Source organism: Tenebrio molitor, chromosome 8 (assembly GCF_963966145.1).
Source record: "Tenebrio molitor chromosome 8, icTenMoli1.1, whole genome shotgun sequence".
Classification (NCBI taxonomy): Eukaryota; Metazoa; Arthropoda; class Insecta; order Coleoptera; family Tenebrionidae; genus Tenebrio; species Tenebrio molitor.
The window spans coordinates 7,842,670-7,865,052 of NC_091053.1; the positions used below are offsets into that span (position 1 = coordinate 7,842,670).

Here is a 22,383-nt window from a genome sequence, read left to right on the forward strand (position 1 = left end):
TTCGCCAGCATTCGATACTCGATCGTCGGAGGTGGTGGTGGCGGTTCTTGGTGCGGTGCCATGAGAAGCGTGCTACACTGAGAACAATTGGTAGAGTGTGTTCGGTGTCAAATTTTTTCAAGGCTTTTTTTTGTTTATCTTCGGTTATAAAGTAAGTATGCGTTGTTTACGATGAATTTCCGCAAGCTGAGTCAATAGTTTCGGATGAATGCAAATAGATAAGGGCGATAGGTACCCAATAATGAATGCACTGTAGGTAGTTCCGTTTGTTGACTTGTCTTCAACAGCTTTATTGTTTCTCATTACACAACATGAATGCTACACATATTTTTTTAATCACAAATCACTTTACGCAATCATCACTAAGTAGGCACTTGTGCTATATTTAAAAAAAATGCTCAGGAATATTTTTGTAATCTATAAAATTATTTTCACTGATAAAGCTAGAGCAAGAGAGAGCTAGAGTGACTACCTACATGCCAATTTTTTTTTATTTATTGGTTATATTTTACAAAAGATTTAATACGATATAAAATAGTTTACAATCTAAAGAATCTAATTTCTGTTATTTTAAATATTTTATTTATTTCACATTTATATCTACTACTAAGTAAAACTCCGATTATCCGAATCAATTGGGACTGGACCCTATTCGGATAATTAGTGAATTCACGAAAAAAGGTAATTTCTTAGGAAAAAAGCTCATTTTACTGTAATATAGTAATATCAGAAACAAATGATTTATATGTGTTCAAAATAGGAAAATTAGTGTTCTTGCTTTTTATGGTGTAGTCGATTTTTTTGCAATCGACTGTACATGTGTATTTAATTTTTGTCCCCCTAAAACCGATTCGGATAATCGTAGTTCTACTGTACTTATATCGTGTGTTCATTTAAATTTATCCTCAAAGTTGGCGTTGAAGAGTCGATTGTGAACGCACCACTCGTGTGAAAACGTAAGGTTTAAACAGCTGATCCGTGATCGTAATCCGTAGTGCATTCGCAATCGACTCTTCAATGCCAACTTTGAGGATACATTTAAATGAACGCACGATATCTCCGTTTAATTCTACCAAGTGTTGTCATTGAACTTTGACAAAATATTATCACATGTGGCCATCTTTTAGATCTAATTGATTTTTTAATCACCTTACTAGAACTTTTGAACTTCGGACTGTTGTAGAATGTTTAATTGTTACGAAAATATCTCCCAAACAATAATTAATATTGTCATCACATAGTCGATTATCAACCAATAGCACTGTCATCTTTTTATCGTCGATAATGATAATTGATAAAGCTCTCACAAAATTTTTACGTACCTATAAGATCACACAAGACTGTAGAGTGGTGGATTTCTAAAGAGGTCGAGATAGCTTGAAGAAGCAAATTAAAAATCTGAAGAAAAAAAAGGTCACGAATAGTGAACAATGAATTATCTTAATAGATATAATAAGAATTACATATATTTAGGTTTATCTTTGCACAGTTCAAATTTCAGTTAAAAAACAATTATAATACAGGGTGGCAAAATTGATCTTAAAAATTATGATTTCACTTTCATATTTTGCAGACCTAATTTATTATCCATAAGGCACATAAGATCAAAAAATGAAATTTGTAAGTTAATTAGGTCAAATTTTGCCATTTTCTCAATTATTAATTGTTTAATTTATTCAACCTTGTAGCATATGCACACTCAGGTATTTTCACACAATTTTACCATGTTAAATTAATTTTAGCGTATGGTATTATTGAAATAAACGCATTTTGATATTCAAATTTGTATTTGCTTCATGATTTACGACATAATGTCCAAATATCTTAACAATAAGATTTTTTAGAGGATTTTTATTGCCACAGCGGGGGTCCTTTGTAAAATCGAAGAAATTCGTCTAAGTAGGTCAGTTTTACAAGATAGTCATTGTTAGAGAAAATTTACAACACTAAAAGCCAACAACCATCAATGAAAGCAACTTTTCCATTAAAATCGATTTAATTCAAAAACTATCAAACAATTTTCGAAACGGATTGCAGATATTGATTTTATACGCCATTAGCCACATTCTGATGCAAAAATTTGAACATAAATTTTTTTTGAAAAACAGTTTTTTATAAATATCTGCTCAATAAAAAATTTTTTTTTGAAATAAATTATACTGGTCGAAAGTAAATTTTTCGACAAATCAACTCTGTAAATTTTATAAATTTTTCTCAATTCTTAAGGGTCATTTTGCCACCGGCGGTAAAAGATGAATCATCCTGTATACAGGGTATGTCGAAAATGCGTGTGTTGATTTTAACACGTAGCACAGCTTATTAAATGAAACGTTTTATCTATTTAAATTTTTTACGAAAAAGCTTTACAAATTGATATAAATTTGGAATAAATTAGCCGTCTATTGGTAGAAGGGCGAAAATTTTCTGCTGTGATAGAAATGGAGCTTTGTCAAAAAGGTCACATTGTTATAAAAAAAATTAAATAATTATAATTAAAATTCTCATTATTACAAAGTTATAGACATTAGTCTGTTAATCACACAAAACCACTCGTTTGGTAAAAATTGAGGGGTAAAAAATCTTCGAAAACTATTGCAAACTTTACAAAATGTTATAGAGAAAAGTTTCATAAATTGGCGAGTTTTTCCAGTGGTTAAAATTAACACACGTATTTCAGATACACTCTGTATATCTATTCATTTGTTTCAGCAGAAACTGAAAAAATCAAAATTTTGTTTAAAATTAAAAATATTTGTTTTTGGCCGTAAAAAATTCGTTGGAGCAAATAATAGTTGTTTATGTGACGCGCTTAGTAAATTAATCTTTACGGGCGCACTGGTTTTTGTGGGACGAGTGACGAAGCAACGAGTTTCCATAAGCCAGTAAGCCTATATGTATAGTAAAGATTAATTGCTAAGCGGGTAGCATACAAACTTTTATTTCCACCTTCAGCCTTTAAACATCGTTTTTTAATTGTTATTTATGTTTATAAAAAGATAATATTTGGAAAGAAGGGCGGTAGAGCAATTATACGTACGTCGCCATGTCAGAAGTTTTGTGGAAATTGTTGCAGAAAGAATGGCTTTAATGATTGTGGATAAGTATCGCAACTACATACGAAAATTTATGTGGCAACTGTGTGGGTGGGGTAGATAGCTGCCATACTTATCCACAATCATTTTGAATCACCCAATATGTAATTGCAACAATTGATAGTTAAATTTGTTTGTGTTTATAATAAACTTTTTCAAAAATTATTTAATTAGTTTTGATTAATTATTTTTGATCAGCATCGTAAAATATTACAGGTCTCTTCTATGAGCCTGTAAAATATTACAGGGCTCTAGCCGTAACTACTCATTTACTTAGTTACCACAAATGCCTGTAAACTGTCATTTACTTAAAATTTTTATCTACGATCGTGTAAAAAGTAGGCACTTTTTGCACTAAAAATCGTTGTCAAAGTTGAAGTTTAGTGAATTGACGGAAGTAGGTTGCTAAACGATGTGGTTCTCAAACGAGTTTGGTTATTCATAAAATATTGAATCAATGATAATTATTTTATACAAATTTATGTTGAAACCGGTGCGATGATCTCACGATCGTAGATAAAATGTTGTAAGACATACGTGTAAAAAGTTCCTTTGTTGCACTCACATCCTTTAAAATACTCCCTCGTACCTCGGTCGTATTTTAAACCCGTTCGTGCAATAAAGGATAACTTTTTACACTTACATCTTAAATAACTATTAAGTTCCAGGGTAAGACTTGTGCCGTGTTGGGATATGCATTATCGTGTTGAAATATGATTTTATTTAGCTCATCATGACAACTGGAAACTATAACTTGTTAATAGCTAACGATTTTTCCATTTATGTACCTATCTAATTAGTATAAATACAATGTTACAATTTTTTGTAAAATGCACGAAGTGTGTTTTTAAGCTAAATTATTTTTTTAATCAATAACTATGTAGTCGTGCACTAACAGGTAGTGAAATATTATGTTTATCGTTGGTAATGGTAATTAATTACCGTGCCTAATTGACGCTAAAATTTGTTGTTAAATCAGGAAAACTAGACTATCGTGACAAAAAAACCTTTTGTACTAGTTTCACATAAAGCTTGTATTTTACATAACATTTCTTAGGTGTTGCCAAAATGTTTTATCCGTGTTACATCTTACACTATCTTTATTGTCAGAAGATAAAAAATACCTTGTTTGAGTGGAAAATTTTGAAAACGTAACAAGATAATTTTTTATACTAAATATTGTTCGAATTTGTAACGACTTTATTCAAAGCCAAGTCAGCTAGAAGTAGATAATTTTGAATATAAAAAGAACTTATATGGTACCTATATTACACAAATCAGCACGATTAAAATATATCAGTAGGGGGAACCGTACCTACATGTTCCAAATCACTTTTCAAAATAATTTTTAATACTTTAATTTCGGGAGAATTTGCCAGAAACTCTTTGTTCTAGCCTTTGCAACTCTTTATCTTCTGGAGACATACAAAAACTATTTTTTTTTGTGATGATTTATTATTCAGTATTAATAGCATATATTATCATGTTATGTAAAGTTTTGACGGCAGTTTTGAAACACCCTGGATCATACTTTGGCGATGTTGTAAATTCAAAATATGTCCAAATTTGCAGCTGAAAAATTAAGAATTCGTATTTCACTATCTAAATAATATTAAATATAATTAAACTATTTGTGTCGTAAGACTATTCCTTCACATTTCCTCTATTATACAGGGTGATTTTGAAAGTTGTGCAGATATATGTACAAGTTCCACGACGAAATTCCGATTCGCACTTAGTTTTTCGTGATCCTACACAGTTGCGAGCGAAAAAAGGTATTTAGAGGAAAGTTAGCGTCTTGGAACCTGGAATTCTGTAATTCTTGCGTCGTTTTACTTCGAAATGTACAAGTTCCACGACGAAATTCCGATTCGCACTTAGTTTATCGTGATCCTACACAGTTGCGAGCGAAAAAAACGTATTTAGAGGAAAGTTAGCGTCTTGGAACCTGGAATTCTGTAATTCTTGCGTCGTATTACTTCGAAATGTACAAGTTCCACGACGAAATTCCGATTCGCACTTAGTTTTTCGTGATCCTACACAGTTGCGAGCGAAAAAACGTATTTAGAGGAAAGTTAGCGTCTTGGAACCTGGAATTCTGTAGTTCTTGCGTCGTTTTACTTCGAAATGTACAAGTTCCACGACGAAATTCCGATTCGCACTTAGTTTTTCGTGATCCTACACAGTTGCGAGCGAAAAAACGTATTTAGAGGAAAGTTAGCGTCTTGGAACCTGGAATTCTGTAGTTCTTGCGTCGTTTTACTTCGAAATGTACAAGTTCCACGACGAAATTCCGATTCGCACTTAGTTTTTCGTGATCCTACACAGTTGCGAGCGAAAAAAGGTATTTAGAGGAAAGTTAGCGTCTTGGAACCTGGAATTCTGTAATTCTTGCGTCGTTTTACTTCGAAATGTACAAGTTCCACGACGAAATTCCGATTCGCACTTAGTTTATCGTGATCCTACACAGTTGCGAGCGAAAAAAACGTATTTAGAGGAAAGTTAGCGTCTTGGAACCTGGAATTCTGTAATTCTTGCGTCGTATTACTTCGAAATGTACAAGTTCCACGACGAAATTCCGATTCGCACTTAGTTTTTCGTGATCCTACCCAGTTGCGAGCGAAAAAACGTATTTAGAGGAAAGTTAGCGTCTTGGAACCTGGAATTCTGTAATTCTTGCGTCGTATTACTTCGAAATGTACAAGTTCCACGACGAAATTCCGATTCGCACTTAGTTTATCGTGATCCTACACAGTTGCGAGCGAAAAAAACGTATTTAGAGGAAAGTTAGCGTCTTGGAACCTGGAATTCTGTAATTCTTGCGTCGTATTACTTCGAAATGTACAAGTTCCACGACGAAATTCCGATTCGCACTTAGTTTTTCGTGATCCTACACAGTTGCGAGCGAAAAAACGTATTTAGAGGAAAGTTAGCGTCTTGGAACCTGGAATTCTGTAGTTCTTGCGTCGTTTTACTTCGAAATGTACAAGTTCCACGACGAAATTCCGATTCGCACTTAGTTTTTCGTGATCCTACACAGTTGCGAGCGAAAAAACGTATTTAGAGGAAAGTTAGCGTCTTGGAACCTGGAATTCTGTAGTTCTTGCGTCGTTTTACTTCGAAATGTACAAGTTCCACGACGAAATTCCGATTCGCACTTAGTTTTTCGTGATCCTACACAGTTGCGAGCGAAAAAAGGTATTTAGAGGAAAGTTAGCGTCTTGGAACCTGGAATTCTGTAATTCTTGCGTCGTTTTACTTCGAAATGTACAAGTTCCACGACGAAATTCCGATTCGCACTTAGTTTATCGTGATCCTACACAGTTGCGAGCGAAAAAAACGTATTTAGAGGAAAGTTAGCGTCTTGGAACCTGGAATTCTGTAATTCTTGCGTCGTATTACTTCGAAATGTACAAGTTCCACGACGAAATTCCGATTCGCACTTAGTTTTTCGTGATCCTACACAGTTGCGAGCGAAAAAAGGTATTTAGAGGAAAGTTAGCGTCTTGGAACCTGGAATTCTGTAATTCTTGCGTCGTTTTACTTCGAAATGTACAAGTTCCACGACGAAATTCCGATTCGCACTTAGTTTATCGTGATCCTACACAGTTGCGAGCGAAAAAAACGTATTTAGAGGAAAGTTAGCGTCTTGGAACCTGGAATTCTGTAATTCTTGCGTCGTATTACTTCGAAATGTACAAGTTCCACGACGAAATTCCGATTCGCACTTAGTTTTTCGTGATCCTACACAGTTGCGAGCGAAAAAACGTATTTAGAGGAAAGTTAGCGTCTTGGAACCTGGAATTCTGTAGTTCTTGCGTCGTTTTACTTCGAAATGTACAAGTTCCACGACGAAATTCCGATTCGCACTTAGTTTTTCGTGATCCTACACAGTTGCGAGCGAAAAAACGTATTTAGAGGAAAGTTAGCGTCTTGGAACCTGGAATTCTGTAGTTCTTGCGTCGTTTTACTTCGAAATGTACAAGTTCCACGACGAAATTCCGATTCGCACTTAGTTTTTCGTGATCCTACACAGTTGCGAGCGAAAAAAGGTATTTAGAGGAAAGTTAGCGTCTTGGAACCTGGAATTCTGTAATTCTTGCGTCGTTTTACTTCGAAATGTACAAGTTCCACGACGAAATTCCGATTCGCACTTAGTTTATCGTGATCCTACACAGTTGCGAGCGAAAAAAACGTATTTAGAGGAAAGTTAGCGTCTTGGAACCTGGAATTCTGTAATTCTTGCGTCGTATTACTTCGAAATGTACAAGTTCCACGACGAAATTCCGATTCGCACTTAGTTTTTCGTGATCCTACACAGTTGCGAGCGAAAAAACGTATTTAGAGGAAAGTTAGCGTCTTGGAACCTGGAATTCTGTAGTTCTTGCGTCGTTTTACTTCGAAATGTACAAGTTCCACGACGAAATTCCGATTCGCACTTAGTTTTTCGTGATCCTACACAGTTGCGAGCGAAAAAACGTATTTAGAGGAAAGTTAGCGTCTTGGAACCTGGAATTCTGTAGTTCTTGCGTCGTTTTACTTCGAAATGTACAAGTTCCACGACGAAATTCCGATTCGCACTTAGTTTTTCGTGATCCTACACAGTTGCGAGCGAAAAAAGGTATTTAGAGGAAAGTTAGCGTCTTGGAACCTGGAATTCTGTAATTCTTGCGTCGTTTTACTTCGAAATGTACAAGTTCCACGACGAAATTCCGATTCGCACTTAGTTTATCGTGATCCTACACAGTTGCGAGCGAAAAAAACGTATTTAGAGGAAAGTTAGCGTCTTGGAACCTGGAATTCTGTAATTCTTGCGTCGTATTACTTCGAAATGTACAAGTTCCACGACGAAATTCCGATTCGCACTTAGTTTTTCGTGATCCTACCCAGTTGCGAGCGAAAAAACGTATTTAGAGGAAAGTTAGCGTCTTGGAACCTGGAATTCTGTAATTCTTGCGTCGTTTACGAGTTACTGGCTTCATGTAGAACTCGGAAAAAAATGTTTAAAAAATTCTATGTGAAAAAATAAAATGACATTTATTTTTTGAGCCACAATTTTTTTTAATTGCTTTTAGTCTTCCACGTTGTGAAACAACCTCGTAGGTAAAATTTCGGCACATTTTAAAAATACACCCTCTATATCATATTTTATAAAACGTACACCAATGCGGTTTCCTTGTTTTAAAGCATATTTCCTATAGGTTACTTCGCATTGGCGTACATTTTATAAAACATGAAATTCAAGCGTGTATTTTTAAAATGTGGCGAAATTTTACCTACGAGGTTGTAGGACAACGTAGAAAACTAAAAGCAATTAAAAAAAATTGTAACTCAAAAAATTAATGTCATTTTATTTTTTGCCACAGAATTTTTTAAATATTTTTTCCGAGTTCTACATGAAGCCAGTAGCTCGTGATTAAAATATCTGCACAACTTTCAAAATCACCCTGTATCTTCCAAAGTTTTTTCAAAAATTTCACGGGCAAAGCTAAGTCAGTTACGTAATGCACTTGATACTTTGGGGCCTAAAGTCGCCAACATCACTTTCTCCTCCACGTGGGAGTCGTCTCTAATCACTTGATCTTTTGACTTTGATCATCAAAAAACTGAGTCACAACGTAAGAGTAGTGGTATCGTGACGCACTTACGACTTCGCCTGATGTCACTTTTGTCTTGTAACAAACTGTGAACGTTAGATCACACCAGTTGGAAACCGATCTTCCTTTTTGTCTATTGTTCACCAAACTGCAACCTTTTAATCTAAGATAACAGTCAGACAGTCATGGATGATAAGAAAACGTACTTAGTTAATTAGCAAGACTTAAGTCAATTTATTGTTCATGTGTGTTGTCTAGTGTGGGTTTGTGTGTTTACAAAAATACTCGTCGAAGTGAGTAATTTTGGTTGAATTAATTATGCGTGCTGTGTCACTTCTTTCTGCGATGTCGAACCAGGGTCATGAATAATTGATGAACGAGAATTAACAAATTTGTTTGATTAGTTCACGTCAACTTGCGTAATCTGACACCACGGATTGATTTTAGAAGAGTAAGGCCGCTCACGCTACCTACCCCTAAACTATAAATTATTCACCTGACGTTATGTAAAATGTTGATTGGGCAAATCAATTATTCCAAACCGTCTCTAATTGGATAGTATTTGGTCCAGAGTTGATCCGATTCAATTGATAAATTTGCGCTCGTAGCAATAAAGATGTTGTAAAAAAGTTCCATATTTAGACTATAATCGGTTTACTATAGTTGTAAACTTCCTACATAAATATTTACTTTACAGAGTTCCACACGTACAATTAATGGCGTAAAGATAATGTTTGGAGGTATTTGATCATTTTGTCCTCAATTTTGATCTGCATGCAATCAGCTTAAACAGTAATGAAGAAAGTGAACTAATAAATACAATTAACACCTATAGTATTTAACATTACTAGCATGGTAAAAAGGGTTTTTACTGGCGACAGAAGGATATGACTGGAGAGCCGAAGGCGAGCCAGATACCTTTTGAAGCCAGTAAAACCCGTTACCATGCGCGTATTCTTGAATATTTTATTTGTTCCTCACTTGTAAATAGTTATAGTTATAATAGTGTACAAACTATTAAAAATTCCGGTATTTGAAAAAAAAAATCGTATGAGCTTTACACGTATTGCTTTGGAAACGCACATCACTCATATGAGCACGGGTGTAAAATTTTACTGGCTAGCCAGTAAAATTTTACATGCTTGCTAGTATCATTTTACATGCTAGCCAGTTAAGAGACATTTTCAAGGTGAATACAGTGACTTGATAAACTGATGTTTACAAGTAGGGAACAAATAAATGCAATTTACGTTTAGGTTGAAATCGAATTGGAATTTGTACTCCTTTGGAACAAACTGGAAAAAATTAAATGAAATCAGTGTTTTTGCATTTTATAAATATTTTGAATTATACAGGGTCTATCAGAACTGGCGGACCAAAATAATACGGTGAATTCATCATCTTCTGGGAATAATAGGAAAAATGTTCAAAAAAATCTATCTTAAATAATGATTAGGAAAGAAGCAATTTAAACTGACCAATCCTATTAGTTGTTGATGTTAAGTTACCTATAAATTAGTTTTCCTGCTTTATTTGTAACTATGGATGCATTTCAAATGATGCATATGTATTGTTGGGTATCCGCATTGTTTGTTTAATGACGGACGTTTTTAGTGTACCTATATACCATTCACGATGTTTTGGTATAAGGGGAGGCCATGGAAAAAGTGCATTTAAGTTGGCAGTAAAGCTGTCTGTTGAATTAGGTTATGTTTTTCTAAGTTTGAGGTTATAAACTGCGTCATTGTCTAGTGCATTGTTGTCAGTTTTACTAGTTTACAATAGAACAATACTCACACATTTTTAATCCATTTTAACAAAACAGGAAACTGACTTGAACAGACTACAGAATAGTAAGGGCCGGGACCGAAAGACAAAGTGACTCCTGTCAATTTATGCACCACTTAGATAACCCATTTATACAGTATCTTAACCAACCAATTAGTAACTTCCCAATGAATTTTTCATGTTAACCAAAACGTTCCTAGAACTAGATTGTATAAAATCTTATACCTACTTATTAAGCCTTATGTTATTCGAATCTTTCTGCAAAATATTTACACACCCATCGTCCATGACAAAAAAGAACAAAACTATTCAACTTCCATAATTTCATTAGAAAATTCTGAATCATCATTACCTGCATGAAAATCCCAATCAAATTCCGAGTCAGATTCTCCTAATGAAATTATTATTAAAGGAAGAACGTTTTCAAATGAAAGATGTCGCATTAATTTTGCCCAATCTTCCAAAATAAGTTCTTTACAATATCTACAAAAATGTTGGCAAATTTCAGGAGTACATTTCAAAATAGACTCAAGCCACTCATTCACAACTCTATGGCGAAGTTATAATAGGTCTTACAAAACCCCTGTGCCATTTCAATTGGATCGTTGTTTCTTCCTTCACTATCCGTGCTACATATTTATCTTGTACTCACCTACGATTCAATTTATACATAAAAAGAACTTGACTTCACTGTAACTTACTGAAAATATGTTCTGCAGTCTAATATAAACACCATCAATACGTTTTAATGTCGCTTAATTATGATTACGGTAAATTCGGCAACATGTTACGTTCATTTTGATAGGTCCGCATGTCAGGCACTTTAGTGACAGCAGAGATGACAGAAATCAAACATGTATCCAACTTTAAAAAATGAAATCATAGCCTCCCCTTATGCCAAAACATCGTGAATGGCATATAAATACAGGGTCATTACAAATGATTGTCCCATCGCAGTTGGCGTTGAAAACCCACACAAATTTGGGATGTGCCGCTAGCTTCGCAACGTTAGATAAACTAATAGACAAATTTACACTACCGCCAGCAGCGCTACCTATCGGCGATGCTAGTCTCACTCATGTTATAAAGCTTGCAGCACATTCAACTACGTCACCAACGCCTACTGCGTTGAGACAATCATTTATAATGACCCCTTATATTGAGAAGAGTAAGGCAAATAGCGAGATGGATTCCTAACCTTATACGAGGGCGGAAAGTTAACCATTCCTTTTTATCTTTACTTCCCTCTCTTGGTCAGTAATAGGCCACTTTCCGCCCTGTTATGACGTTTTTCCAGTGGGGTACACGAATTGTCGAAAAACGGTTTCTGAGAAAAAAAATCTGTTAGTTACGAGGGAAATTTATCAATTATTGTCCTTAACATAGAAGCATTTTTATCAATTTAGCATATTGATGCTCAAGAGTTTTAATGACTTTACCAAAAAAAAAAGATTTGTCTTGTTGCGTAAGTCCCTCATTCACCGAAGTCATTACCTCTTCATCATCAGAAAAATGGGTTCCTCGAAGACCGTTCTTTTAATTTTAGGAATAGGAAGTAGTCACTAGGGGCTAGATCAGGAGAATAGGTGGGCTGTTGGAAAATTTCACAACCTGCGTTGTGAATAACAGTTATTGGAACACAACTTTTGTGTACGGGAGCATTGCGGGGTTGTCTTGATGGAACAGGACGCCGCATCTCAATTTTCCTCGTCTGTTTTCTTGAATTGCTTGGCGAAGCTTCGGTATTAATTTTGCATAATATTGACCAGTTATGGTGTGCCCACGTGGTAAATAATCAACGAGAAGAATACTTGTTGCCTGTTGCCATGATCTTGCTAGCTGAGGTGGTAACGCGAAATTTTCGAGGGGGCAGTGAGCCTTTGTGCCTCCATTCCATACTTTGCCGTTTTGATTCTGGATCATAGTGATGGACTTAAGTTTCATCCACTGTATCTATCGCGCGTTCAAATGAAATCCTGGGCTGAGTAGGGGTTGGGAAAATTAAACCGCTCAGAACAGTGTAAAGTTTGAATTTCCCACCGATTGACACGAAAGACATTTGTTTATGTTTAATCGGGACATAATTGAACATGTTTGTTTTCAGCAAAGAGTGCCCTTAGATATTTGCTTCGAGAATAGGAATCCTTAAGTTATTCTATTTTTAATGTGAAACATTGCAAAGAGAGAAAAAAAGAAAAAATGTTTTGGCTTTAAATTTTAGGTTAGTTGTCAACATACTCCTATTAATCTACGCTTTAAAAAAGCACAACAATTGACGGTTTCCAACGCCTTCCCAGCCCAGGATTTCCTTTGAACGCGCGATATAATAATAATAATATGCTATATTGCCCAACAGAATATTCCATGTATAGGATAATTTAAGAACTAAAAATGAGCAAAACACAACCCATGCTAAGTTCCTGAAAACGTGGAATAGCTTAATAAACTATATTTAAAAATATTGTTTTCACTCGAGAACACAAAACCTCCACACATAATCCTGTACTTGAAATGGGAGCGAAGCAAATGGTGACTGGGTTTATCATACACCACCTTGTTTGCTGGAGTTTCGGCAAACCCCTTTTTATCATCGCTGTTAATACCATGACGAAGCTACGTCATATGTTTTCAGAAATTTTGTCCTCCATATCCGCCCCTTATCTCTTTTTTTGTTAATCACATTGTATAATTTGTTAAGTGTAGAAATAATGATTAGTACGAATGCAAAAACAATACACACTGAATACATAAACTACTCTGTGTACAAGAATGTACCACCCAAATGATAAAATGTCTGGTTCTGATTAGACTGATTCAATAACACATAAATCGTTGAACTTTTCCATCGAATTATTTATGTTTATTTAAGATAGTCCCTTTTCATATTCATGAGATTGTAACAATTCTTCTGATATTTCATTTCAAAGTGCGCGTCATTGTTACGTTCTGAATAGAGTCTACAGCCTCAACAAAATCCTTCTTTGAAACTCATTTTTAAAAATACCGTTGGTTGCTCTACGTGTAGCAAACTTCAACTCGGTGAGTCTAATTCTGGTCTTCAACCAAGACTTCAGAATAGATTGTGGTAGTAGGTAACTTTTGAACCGTGTGGTAGTGTTTTTTTTTTCAACTTAATTTTAATTTTTGACAGCTTTTGTAGTACCTACCTACCGACTTGTCGCGCAATTCTACCGCTTTCTATTTGACTGTTTACCAAATCAAAGTTTTTTTTTACTCAATTTTTTTTAAAAATAAACAAAGTAATGACTCACTTTATATCAATTCAGATCTTCGGTGTGTTCCTTTGAACGTGTTTGCCATCTACAATCTTCTGAGTTTTCACAAGGACATCTAAAGAATGTAAAAACATTTGCAACTGCAGATTAAAAACACAAACAACGCAAAAAGTGAGGTTAGATTTAAACAGCTGATGAATCACTCGTCTTTAAAAAGACTGATAATTCCAACTGCATATTAAAAACACGCAAAAAGTTAGGTTAGGTTAGATTTAAACAGCTGATCAGATCAGAGTTGTATCCGGTGGTGCGTTCACAATCAACTCTTCAACGAGTTCAACGTCAACTTCGACGCCAAATTAAAAAAAAATACCCGTTATAACGTTATTATTACTTAGGATTAGTCTTCCAACTGGTGGAAACTACCTACACCTACTGCCTACAGGCGCGAGCAATAAATTTTGGTCGTCAATGTCATTTTTTGACGCAATGGAAAACGGTCGTAAATATCATAACCTATCATCATGTTGTATGACATTAATTGTCTTTTTTTTTCTCCTTTTTTTTGACACTTTGTTGATGTGGGCATAATCTGGCAGGGATTTTTTTTTTAATTTGTGACAATCTAACCAAATTTTGAAATGACATTGACGACCAAAATTTATTGCTAACGACTAAATCAAGTATTAATGTCAATGTACTATTGGGGACACGGAAAACTGGGCAGATGTGTCATTCAGTTGTCAAAATTTCTAAACCATACCTTAGCTACTCATAAACAAGCTTAAATTAATTTGACAGTTTTTTTGAAAATATCAATCATAATGACAGTAAAGGTGCATTTACATTGACACTTTTTGAAATGACAATAGCAGACTGCCCAGGATTCCATGTCCCTCATTGTACATGGTAATTTCAAATTATTCTTGTCAAAAATATGGCACCTTCAGTTTTTGATAAATATAGAATCTCCTTATGTACTTGCTTCTGAGAGTTTGCCACTCTTTATTGTCAAAGTGACATTCAAAAGTCAAATTTTGAAATTTATTTTCTGTTCACGTCAATCGCATGTCAATCAAAATCGTCGCAAACGGTAAAATTGAGGTTAACAATGTAAAGCCTATTTTACAGTTTTTGACGGTATATTGACCGTGATGCCCGAAATTCCGTGTCTCGAATTGTACAGTCGCGGCCGTTGAAATCTCAGACAGGAAAGATTTAAAGACTGTATAAATTCCGAAATTTGATTAGCGTAAACAGGATTTTCATCAAGGATTATAAAGTCGGTGTCAGTTTTTGACATATTAGGTCACAATACAGCGTAACTTATCTGGTTCGCAAAAATTTGTTAGACTGAGGAACGGTGTGAGTATAAGAGCCATTGCGACAGAAATTAATGTGGATAATGTTTAAGTGACATTTTGAGAAACGTCACTTTCAATGCCATTTACAAAGCCAAAAATTTAGCGTTGTCAAAGTGTCTGAGTTTTCAACGGCCGCGACTGTACATATGATCAATTATCATTCATGGGAGATAACAATTCTTGCCTTATGAAGAGGTTTTGCTCGTAAAATACAGATCGTTTTGAACAATATTATATGTATTGTCATTCTATACTAAGTAGAACCATCCAAAAAATCAAAAACTGATATTTTTCTCGTGCTATAACGTTATATCTTGAAACAACATTAGATACGTAAATTTTATTCAAGTCGGCGGGTCATTTCCTATATTAGGTGGGGTCACGGATGTTTTCGACAATGTCAAGACCACGACACACAACAATTCACGACAAATTCTTTATATCCGAAAACAATGCAATACTTTAGGTATTTATAATAATAATTTTTGGTTACACTACTACTGATTTTTCATTGGTACATGATTGTGAAAAAAAGACAACACATCAAGATGAAACACCAAGAAGAGTTTTTGTAAAATATGTTTTGTTTTTTTTTCAGAAATGGGTCTGCTGGTGTACACCGCTATCTTGATGGTATTGATCACCATTGTCTACAAATTCAGCTCCATTGCTAGATATTACCTAAAATTTATATTTTTTGGAGTAGCAAGTGTGATAATGGCTTCAGCACCAATCCCTCTGATGTTGATTAAACCGAGAGACAGTCGAAATGGCTTGTAAGTACACTCGACAACAGAATAAAACCGAGATGATTCTGAGCTGTGCGAATCGTTCTTTCGTTCACTAGACGCCATCTCACAGCCCACCCAATGTATAAGAAAAAAATAAAATGCAACTGTAATTTCTAGAATTCCAGCGGCAGGAATTCGCATGGCTTGTCGCCTGATCGGTGTGAAGACTAGTCTAGAAGGCCACGAACATATAGTACGAAACTCCGGCTGCGTCATACTCATCAACCACCAGAGCATGCTCGACCTGTTGGTGCTGGCTGAACTGTGGCCCGCCATGGACAACTGTACAGTGATAGCAAAAAAAGAAATTTTGTATATCCAACCGTTCGCATTGGCTGCGTGGTTATGGGGTACCATTTTCATCGACAGAGTGAAGAAAGAAGACGCCCAAGCTGCCGTCAACAAGACGGGACGCACCATCAGAACCAGAAAGGTGAGGCGGTACCCGTAGACGGGTTTGTGTAAAAATGTGTCGTGTTTTCAGGCTCGTGTACTTATGTTCCCTGAGGGTACCAGGAACCAAAAAGAGAAGTTGTTGCCGTTTAAGAAAGGAGCGTTTCATCTTGCCATAGCGTCCCGGTCGCCGATCCAACCGGTCGTGGTCAACAGGTACAGGTTCTTGGGGAAGCACAGGTTTGACAATGGTAGGTACAGCGGCAGGTAGTCGTGTTTTTATTACACTTTTTGGGTTTAGGACACATACGAGTAAAAATACTTCCGCCGATTGCGACAGATGGTTATTCTGCGGACAACATACAGGAACTTATAGATAAAACTTACAAGGTGATATCAGAAAACGTCGATTTAATTTCCAAAGAAGAAGATGACAAAATGAAAAAAGACTAATAGTTTGTAGGAGAGTTATTGTTGAATTTAATTTATAGAATGTTTTAAATTTTATGTACATAAATTTTATTATTTATTAATATCCTGGCCTGTTGGTTGTTGTAACGTTTGAAAAGTATGGGACTAATAATACAGTATGAAGAAGACTTTAATCTTATTACCAAAAAACATTAAGTAAAAATTAACTTTTGGAAAGAATATCTTCAAAAATTAACAGTATTATACATTATTGTTGTCATAGAAGAAGAAGAAGAAGAAGAAAAGTAAAATTGTATTGTTAATTTGACAAATTCCAAGCTCTTTTGCGAAATATTTTAGATAATTGTGTTCTAATATGTATTAAAAAAGAAGTCTAGACAAGAATTTTTCATTACTTGTATCAAAATGAAAAAAGAGGAATAATGGATGAAGAACCAAATCGTCAAATTGGTTAAAAATAAAAGAGTATTCGATGCAAACAACACTAAAAGATTAGAAAGAATTGGCTGCTACTATTTTATAAGAATTTATAGAATGTTTATGTGTTCATTAATAAAAATATCTTGTTTATTTTCCTTTTTATATCTTTTTTGATTTGAGAAGAGAATCTTATTCTTATTTCTATTTCGGCTTCATTAATTTAATTTTTTAAATAATCATCTATATACTCTCGTGTCAAAAATAAATTACTCCCTAGGATTTGGGGATATTCGTTACTAGGTTGCCATAAATTTGGTCAGGTTGGAGGCTATGTGGTTTCTGGTGACAAAAAAAAGATATCCCAAAAATGTAAGGCAGCAAGTTAATTGTAACAGTGCAAATGATTAATTTCTCTCTAAGTGATAGATGATTTTTCGTTTCACAATCAATTTTGGTTACTGGCGGCATATTTATTTGGATTTAATCTCTCAATTCAAAGTAGCCAACCTTAGACATTCAAAATTACTTTTGAAAATTCTAGTTACACACAACATGAAAAACGTTATTTCCCTAAAAGTTCGAATTCTAGGGAGTAATTTATTTTTGACACGAGAATAGTGTCTTTTATTTTAATGGCATTGGGTTGGTATTGATGAAGCAATGTCATTTAATTGAAAATTAAATTTCAAATTGTCTCCCAAATGTTGTTACAATAATAATGTACCCCCTTAATAGTTTATTTAGAATCTACTACATGGATTCAGATTCAAATGACATCACGTTTAACACTGACATTTACTAGGTATCAATACCAATCCCATATTCAATAATCACTAGAAACGATGCTATAAAATTGATCATTGTAAATCAGATTTTCTACATGTTACAGAGTGTACAAAAGATCATGTTTACCACTATATACAGTGTGTCCCCGGGTAGGTGAAACGACTCTTGTAAAAGATAAAAAATTCTCGATTTAAATTTTCATTTTCTGGAGTTCAGCCCTGCTTAGTTTTGAAAAATCAAGTATGTCTTGGAAATTTTCAAAAAACCTATTTTCCTGTAGAGTAAAATGCCTTTTATGTGACAAATACGACAAAAAGTTATTGAGAAAAGTTGTTTAGAATCAACATCTAGGCCCGAACACCAAATTTCACAATCATCGGCCAACTATGATTTTTCATCTTTTTAATGTTTATTTCACAAATCAAGGTATCTTATTTTTAACAGTTCTCTTATTATGAGTAAAAAAAATTTACACTTAGATTATTACTACAAGTTACTGGCTTAACACTAATAAGTTATATTAAATAAAAATAAATTAAAATCTTAGATTAAATGGCAAAAAATGAAAAATCATAGTTGGCCGATGATTTTTGAAATTTTGTCTAGGGGCCTAGATGTTGATTCTAAGAACTTTTCTTTATAACTTTTTGTCGTATTTACCACATAAAAGGCATTTTACTCTACAGAAAAATAGGTTTTTTGAAAATTTCCAAGGCATACTTGACTTTTCAAAACTAAAATTATGTTAAAAATTAGTCTTTAACCAAGCAGGGTTAAAATACATCATTAGATTCAGAAAAAAAAACTTTACCAGACTGAGCCTAAAAAACTACGTGTCCATTAAAAAAAAAAGTTGACTATCGTTAGCTACTGAAAATAACGCCAAAAAAAAAAAAAATTTATGGCTGCTTCGTAGCGTATGAAAAACCATATTTTTAGTTTTTTTGTTAATTGAAATCGGATAATAAATAAAAAAGTTATGGGTTGAGGCGTTTTTTATCAAACAGCCTGTATACAGTGTGTCCCCGGATAGGTGAAATGACTTGTAAAAGATAAAAAAAAGTTTAAAAAAGCAGATGAAAATTTCTAAGCTGACGTTTAGATGACATTTATCGTTCTTTGTATTCCGATTGTTTTCCACGCCGCTTTTTTTTTCAGTTATCTATGAACCAAATGATAACTTTCAATACATCATTAGATTCAGAAAAAAAACCTTACCAGACCAAGCCTAAAAAACTACATGTGTCCATTTAAAAAAAAAGTTGATTATCGTTAGCTATTGAAGATAACGCTGTAGTGACCCAGTTTAAAATTTAAATTTTAATTCCCGGTACCGCCGCGAGAGCGCGCCAAATGTGAAGGTACTAGCGGCTAGGTTAGGAACTAAGGGAAGGGGTTGGCAATCCTGGGGAGTTGGCAACTCTGTTGAAAAGCGGAAATATAGCGGGGGTTAAACGGGCTCGCGGGGGTGGTTGATGGGGGGTAGGTCACTTTTGTTTGGTTTTTCGAAACGAACACACCTTGCGAAGAGCGATCCAGTTTCTCAAATTTGTAAGTTAAATCTGAATCAATTTCAGTACCGTCCCGAGTAGATATTTGTGTCCCCGTGAGGAATTCGACGTTTTTCATTCACCTGGGTAATTTATTCCACATTTCGTTGGCTTTTTGTTTTTGTTTTGGGACCAGGACCACGTGGTAAGGGTATGTTGTAGATTTCATTTTGTTGCATGCTGTTTCTTTAAGAAGCGCCCATTTGTTAATTTTAAGCGTTATCCCTAAGTTTCTCCCGGGAGGTTCATTTTTGGCAATCTGTTAATTTCGAAAATTAGTATCCGTCGTCCGGACCGCGTGCGTCCATTTTGTTTTTCTTTCACTAACCTTTTCTAACGGCGCTCGACCCGCCATTTTCTTTTTGTTTAACATTACCAGCGATTATTGTATTAGTTATTTATGCTGCTTACCGATATTTGTGCCAGTTGAAGCGTTTATTTTATCGTTATTTAACTTCGCGTTTTGTTCTCTTTTATTTCCTCATTGTTTAATGTTGCGTTTTGTTTTGCTTATGTTATCCTTGTTTAATGTTGCGTTTTGTTTTGCTTATTTTATCATTGTTTAATGTTTCGCTTTGTTTTGCTGGATTTTCTCATCGTTTAATGTTACGCTTTGTTCGATTGAATTAAACTCGGGTTTTTCTTTGTGTTGTTGCTAGATTTCGGGAAAGTTAAAGTAAAATGTTGTAAGCGCGTCCCCATGGGAGCTAGGTGACAATCAGGAGGTCGGGGGGTTGTTTAGTCAAATTTCTGTGGAAGCTACGGTTATTTCAAGCCGTTAGCGGGGGCAGACCTAAGTCTTCGCTTATGCGGCGGCGGGATGTTTTCGTGAAGCTTCGAGGTTATAGGGACTTCGGGGTTTTGTCCGGAAACGGTTGGTTGGGGACGGTGGATCTAAATATTCGCTTATGCTGTTTAGTGATGCTAATCGTATGACCCCGAAACGCTCTGTCACTCTTGCTTGGTCGGTGAAATAGTCTGACGTTCATTAATACCCCGAATATCTATAAACGTCGCTTGATTTCAAGATAATTCAGATTATTCTTCTGAGTCCCCTCGCGGCCGAAAGTTTGTTACCTCCAGCTGTAAGCTCCCGTTGGCGTACCTTGACCGCGTAGTTCCAAATTAAACATTGTTTTGTCATTAATCGAATTGTAAAATAGGAGTAATACCTGGGATACGGTTTTTGAAGAGGGTTTTTCATCCGTCCCTGTCTGTAATAACTGCCTTATAATTTGTTTACTTGTTTTGCAAGCTTTAACTGTCATTTTGTCTGTCATGTGCCCGTTTTTCTGTTATTTTAAATATTGTTGCATTCATCTTGTCGTTTACCTTTGTGATGTACTCAACTAGTTAATTTCTTGTATTTCGTTAAACTTAATTTCTGTCCTTTGTATTCGTTTCAATTTCTTTTTCATCAAACTTATTACAGGCATTTTTAATAAAAGGTATTTTGCGTCCCTCACATGTGTGTTTTATTTGCGGCACTCTTCCAACTGGAACCCTCACCGTTTGCATTCCGAACCTTTTTCCGCCAAAAGAAAATCACAACGTAGGGCTCCTCCGATTCGATGACGATCACGACCACATTTGTTACCGTTTTGCGCAGGTTCAAATATTTGGCGGAAAAAGTAATGTATTCAAATCATTACAACGCCAAAAAAAAAAAAATACATTTTATGGCTCTCTAGTAGCGCTTGAAAAACCATATCTTTGATATTTTTGCTCATTGAAATCGGGTAATAAATAAAAAAGTTATGGGTTGAGGCGTTTTTCATCAAACAGGCTGTATCTTTTTTTCAAAGTTACTATTATTTTTTTTTAAAGTGTGACATGGGCCAAAAAAGTAGTTATTTTTATAGTATGTAAAATAACCAGACGCCCTGAAATTTCTTTCTAAAGAAAACAGACTTCAAGGTGAGTGATATACAGGTGCGTCCTAAAAAATGCCGCAAACCATATTTATGTTATTTATGGCTGGAATAAATCACTTTTTTGTTCGACACTGTCAGAATTTGAGAATTGTCTCCTGTGTGAATGGATTTTGATAAATGTCACCACTTGTCAAAACAAAACGTCAAGCTAATTTTAAAGATTTTAAGTGATTTGGAGCCTTTAAGGGGCTCATCGAACAAAAAAACGATGTTTGGGTATTTTTTTCACAAGTGATAATGAGCCCGAGGGAATTGAAAATGCAACCCACAATACATTTCTAAAACCATTAAAATGTATTCGAACCGTAGAGATTCGAACGATGAGAAAACAGACATGATCCTGATTTATGGCGAATGTAATAAAAATGCTTCTGCCGTTGCGGGTTTATGCAGACAATAAACATTTTCCCACAAACTCTTCGTTTTTTCAAAATTTCATTTAACCAAGCAAATGACGTTTATGTCAAAATTTACGAAACTGCACAGCTAACTATGTTTTAGGTTTTTTAAATCAAAAGACAAATATCGGCGTTAACTTTGCAAATGTATTGTGTCAGGCACAGATTCATATCATTCGTGAAATACCCTGTATAAATTTCTCTAATTAAATTATCAGAATTTAAAAGCTGACCTTTTTTGAGCCTGGCTTCCGCTTATTTTTTAGAAGTGGGAAATGACTGGTGTACAGTATGTGCTTAAAAACAATTGTCAAATACAAATATGTGGCGCAGCCTTACGTTTTTACACATGACCTAACATTATTACATATACTTAACTTAACTTTGGTTGTCTTGCGAATGATATTGCTGTTGGTAATGTCAACATTACTGTTGGCAAGGTCAAATATAAGTAATGGTGGCTTAATCATACAGGAAGTGAGAAGTGTTCTCAAACCAAAACCATTTCTAATTTTGTCGAAATTGTTGTAACGCATGCCAGCCTCTTCGTAATTTTATGACAGTACCTACGTTTGAGATGTCCATCATAATAATGACGTCTA

General features: G+C 34.9%; 1 protein-coding gene and 1 long non-coding RNA gene across 5 annotated transcripts; both read left to right on the forward strand.

Annotated features, from left to right (window-relative positions):
- The first annotated feature begins 3 nt into the window (after nt 1-3).
- On the forward strand, nt 4-17,263 carry Agpat2 (1-Acylglycerol-3-phosphate O-acyltransferase 2). Of its 4 annotated transcripts, none has more exons than XM_069055312.1 (5): nt 4-151; nt 15,676-15,853; nt 15,986-16,301; nt 16,353-16,512; nt 16,563-17,263. In XM_069055312.1, exons 2-5 carry the CDS (start codon nt 15,678-15,680, stop codon nt 16,712-16,714), a joined length of 804 nt encoding a protein of 267 aa, XP_068911413.1. In that variant the 5' UTR covers nt 4-151; nt 15,676-15,677; the 3' UTR covers nt 16,715-17,263. The 4 variants fall into 4 exon arrangements, with proteins under 4 accessions (XP_068911413.1, XP_068911414.1, XP_068911415.1 ...); XM_069055313.1 differs by lacking the exon at nt 4-151 and adding an exon at nt 8,846-8,982; XM_069055314.1 differs by lacking the exon at nt 4-151 and adding an exon at nt 9,012-9,140.
- Nucleotides 13,523-15,671, forward strand: LOC138136234 (uncharacterized). Its single transcript, XR_011161225.1, has 2 exons — nt 13,523-13,889; nt 13,979-15,671. It is a non-coding gene; the product is annotated as an uncharacterized lncRNA (long non-coding RNA).
- Nucleotides 17,264-22,383: the final 5,120 nt, after the last annotated feature.

Coding starts and splice junctions, on each gene's coding strand:
- Agpat2 (XM_069055311.1), top strand. Junction 15,854..15,985: donor AGAGACAGTCGAAATGGCTT/GTAAGTACACTC, acceptor TGTAATTTCTAG/AATTCCAGCGGCAGGAATTC. Junction 16,302..16,352: donor GCACCATCAGAACCAGAAAG/GTGAGGCGGTAC, acceptor TCGTGTTTTCAG/GCTCGTGTACTTATGTTCCC.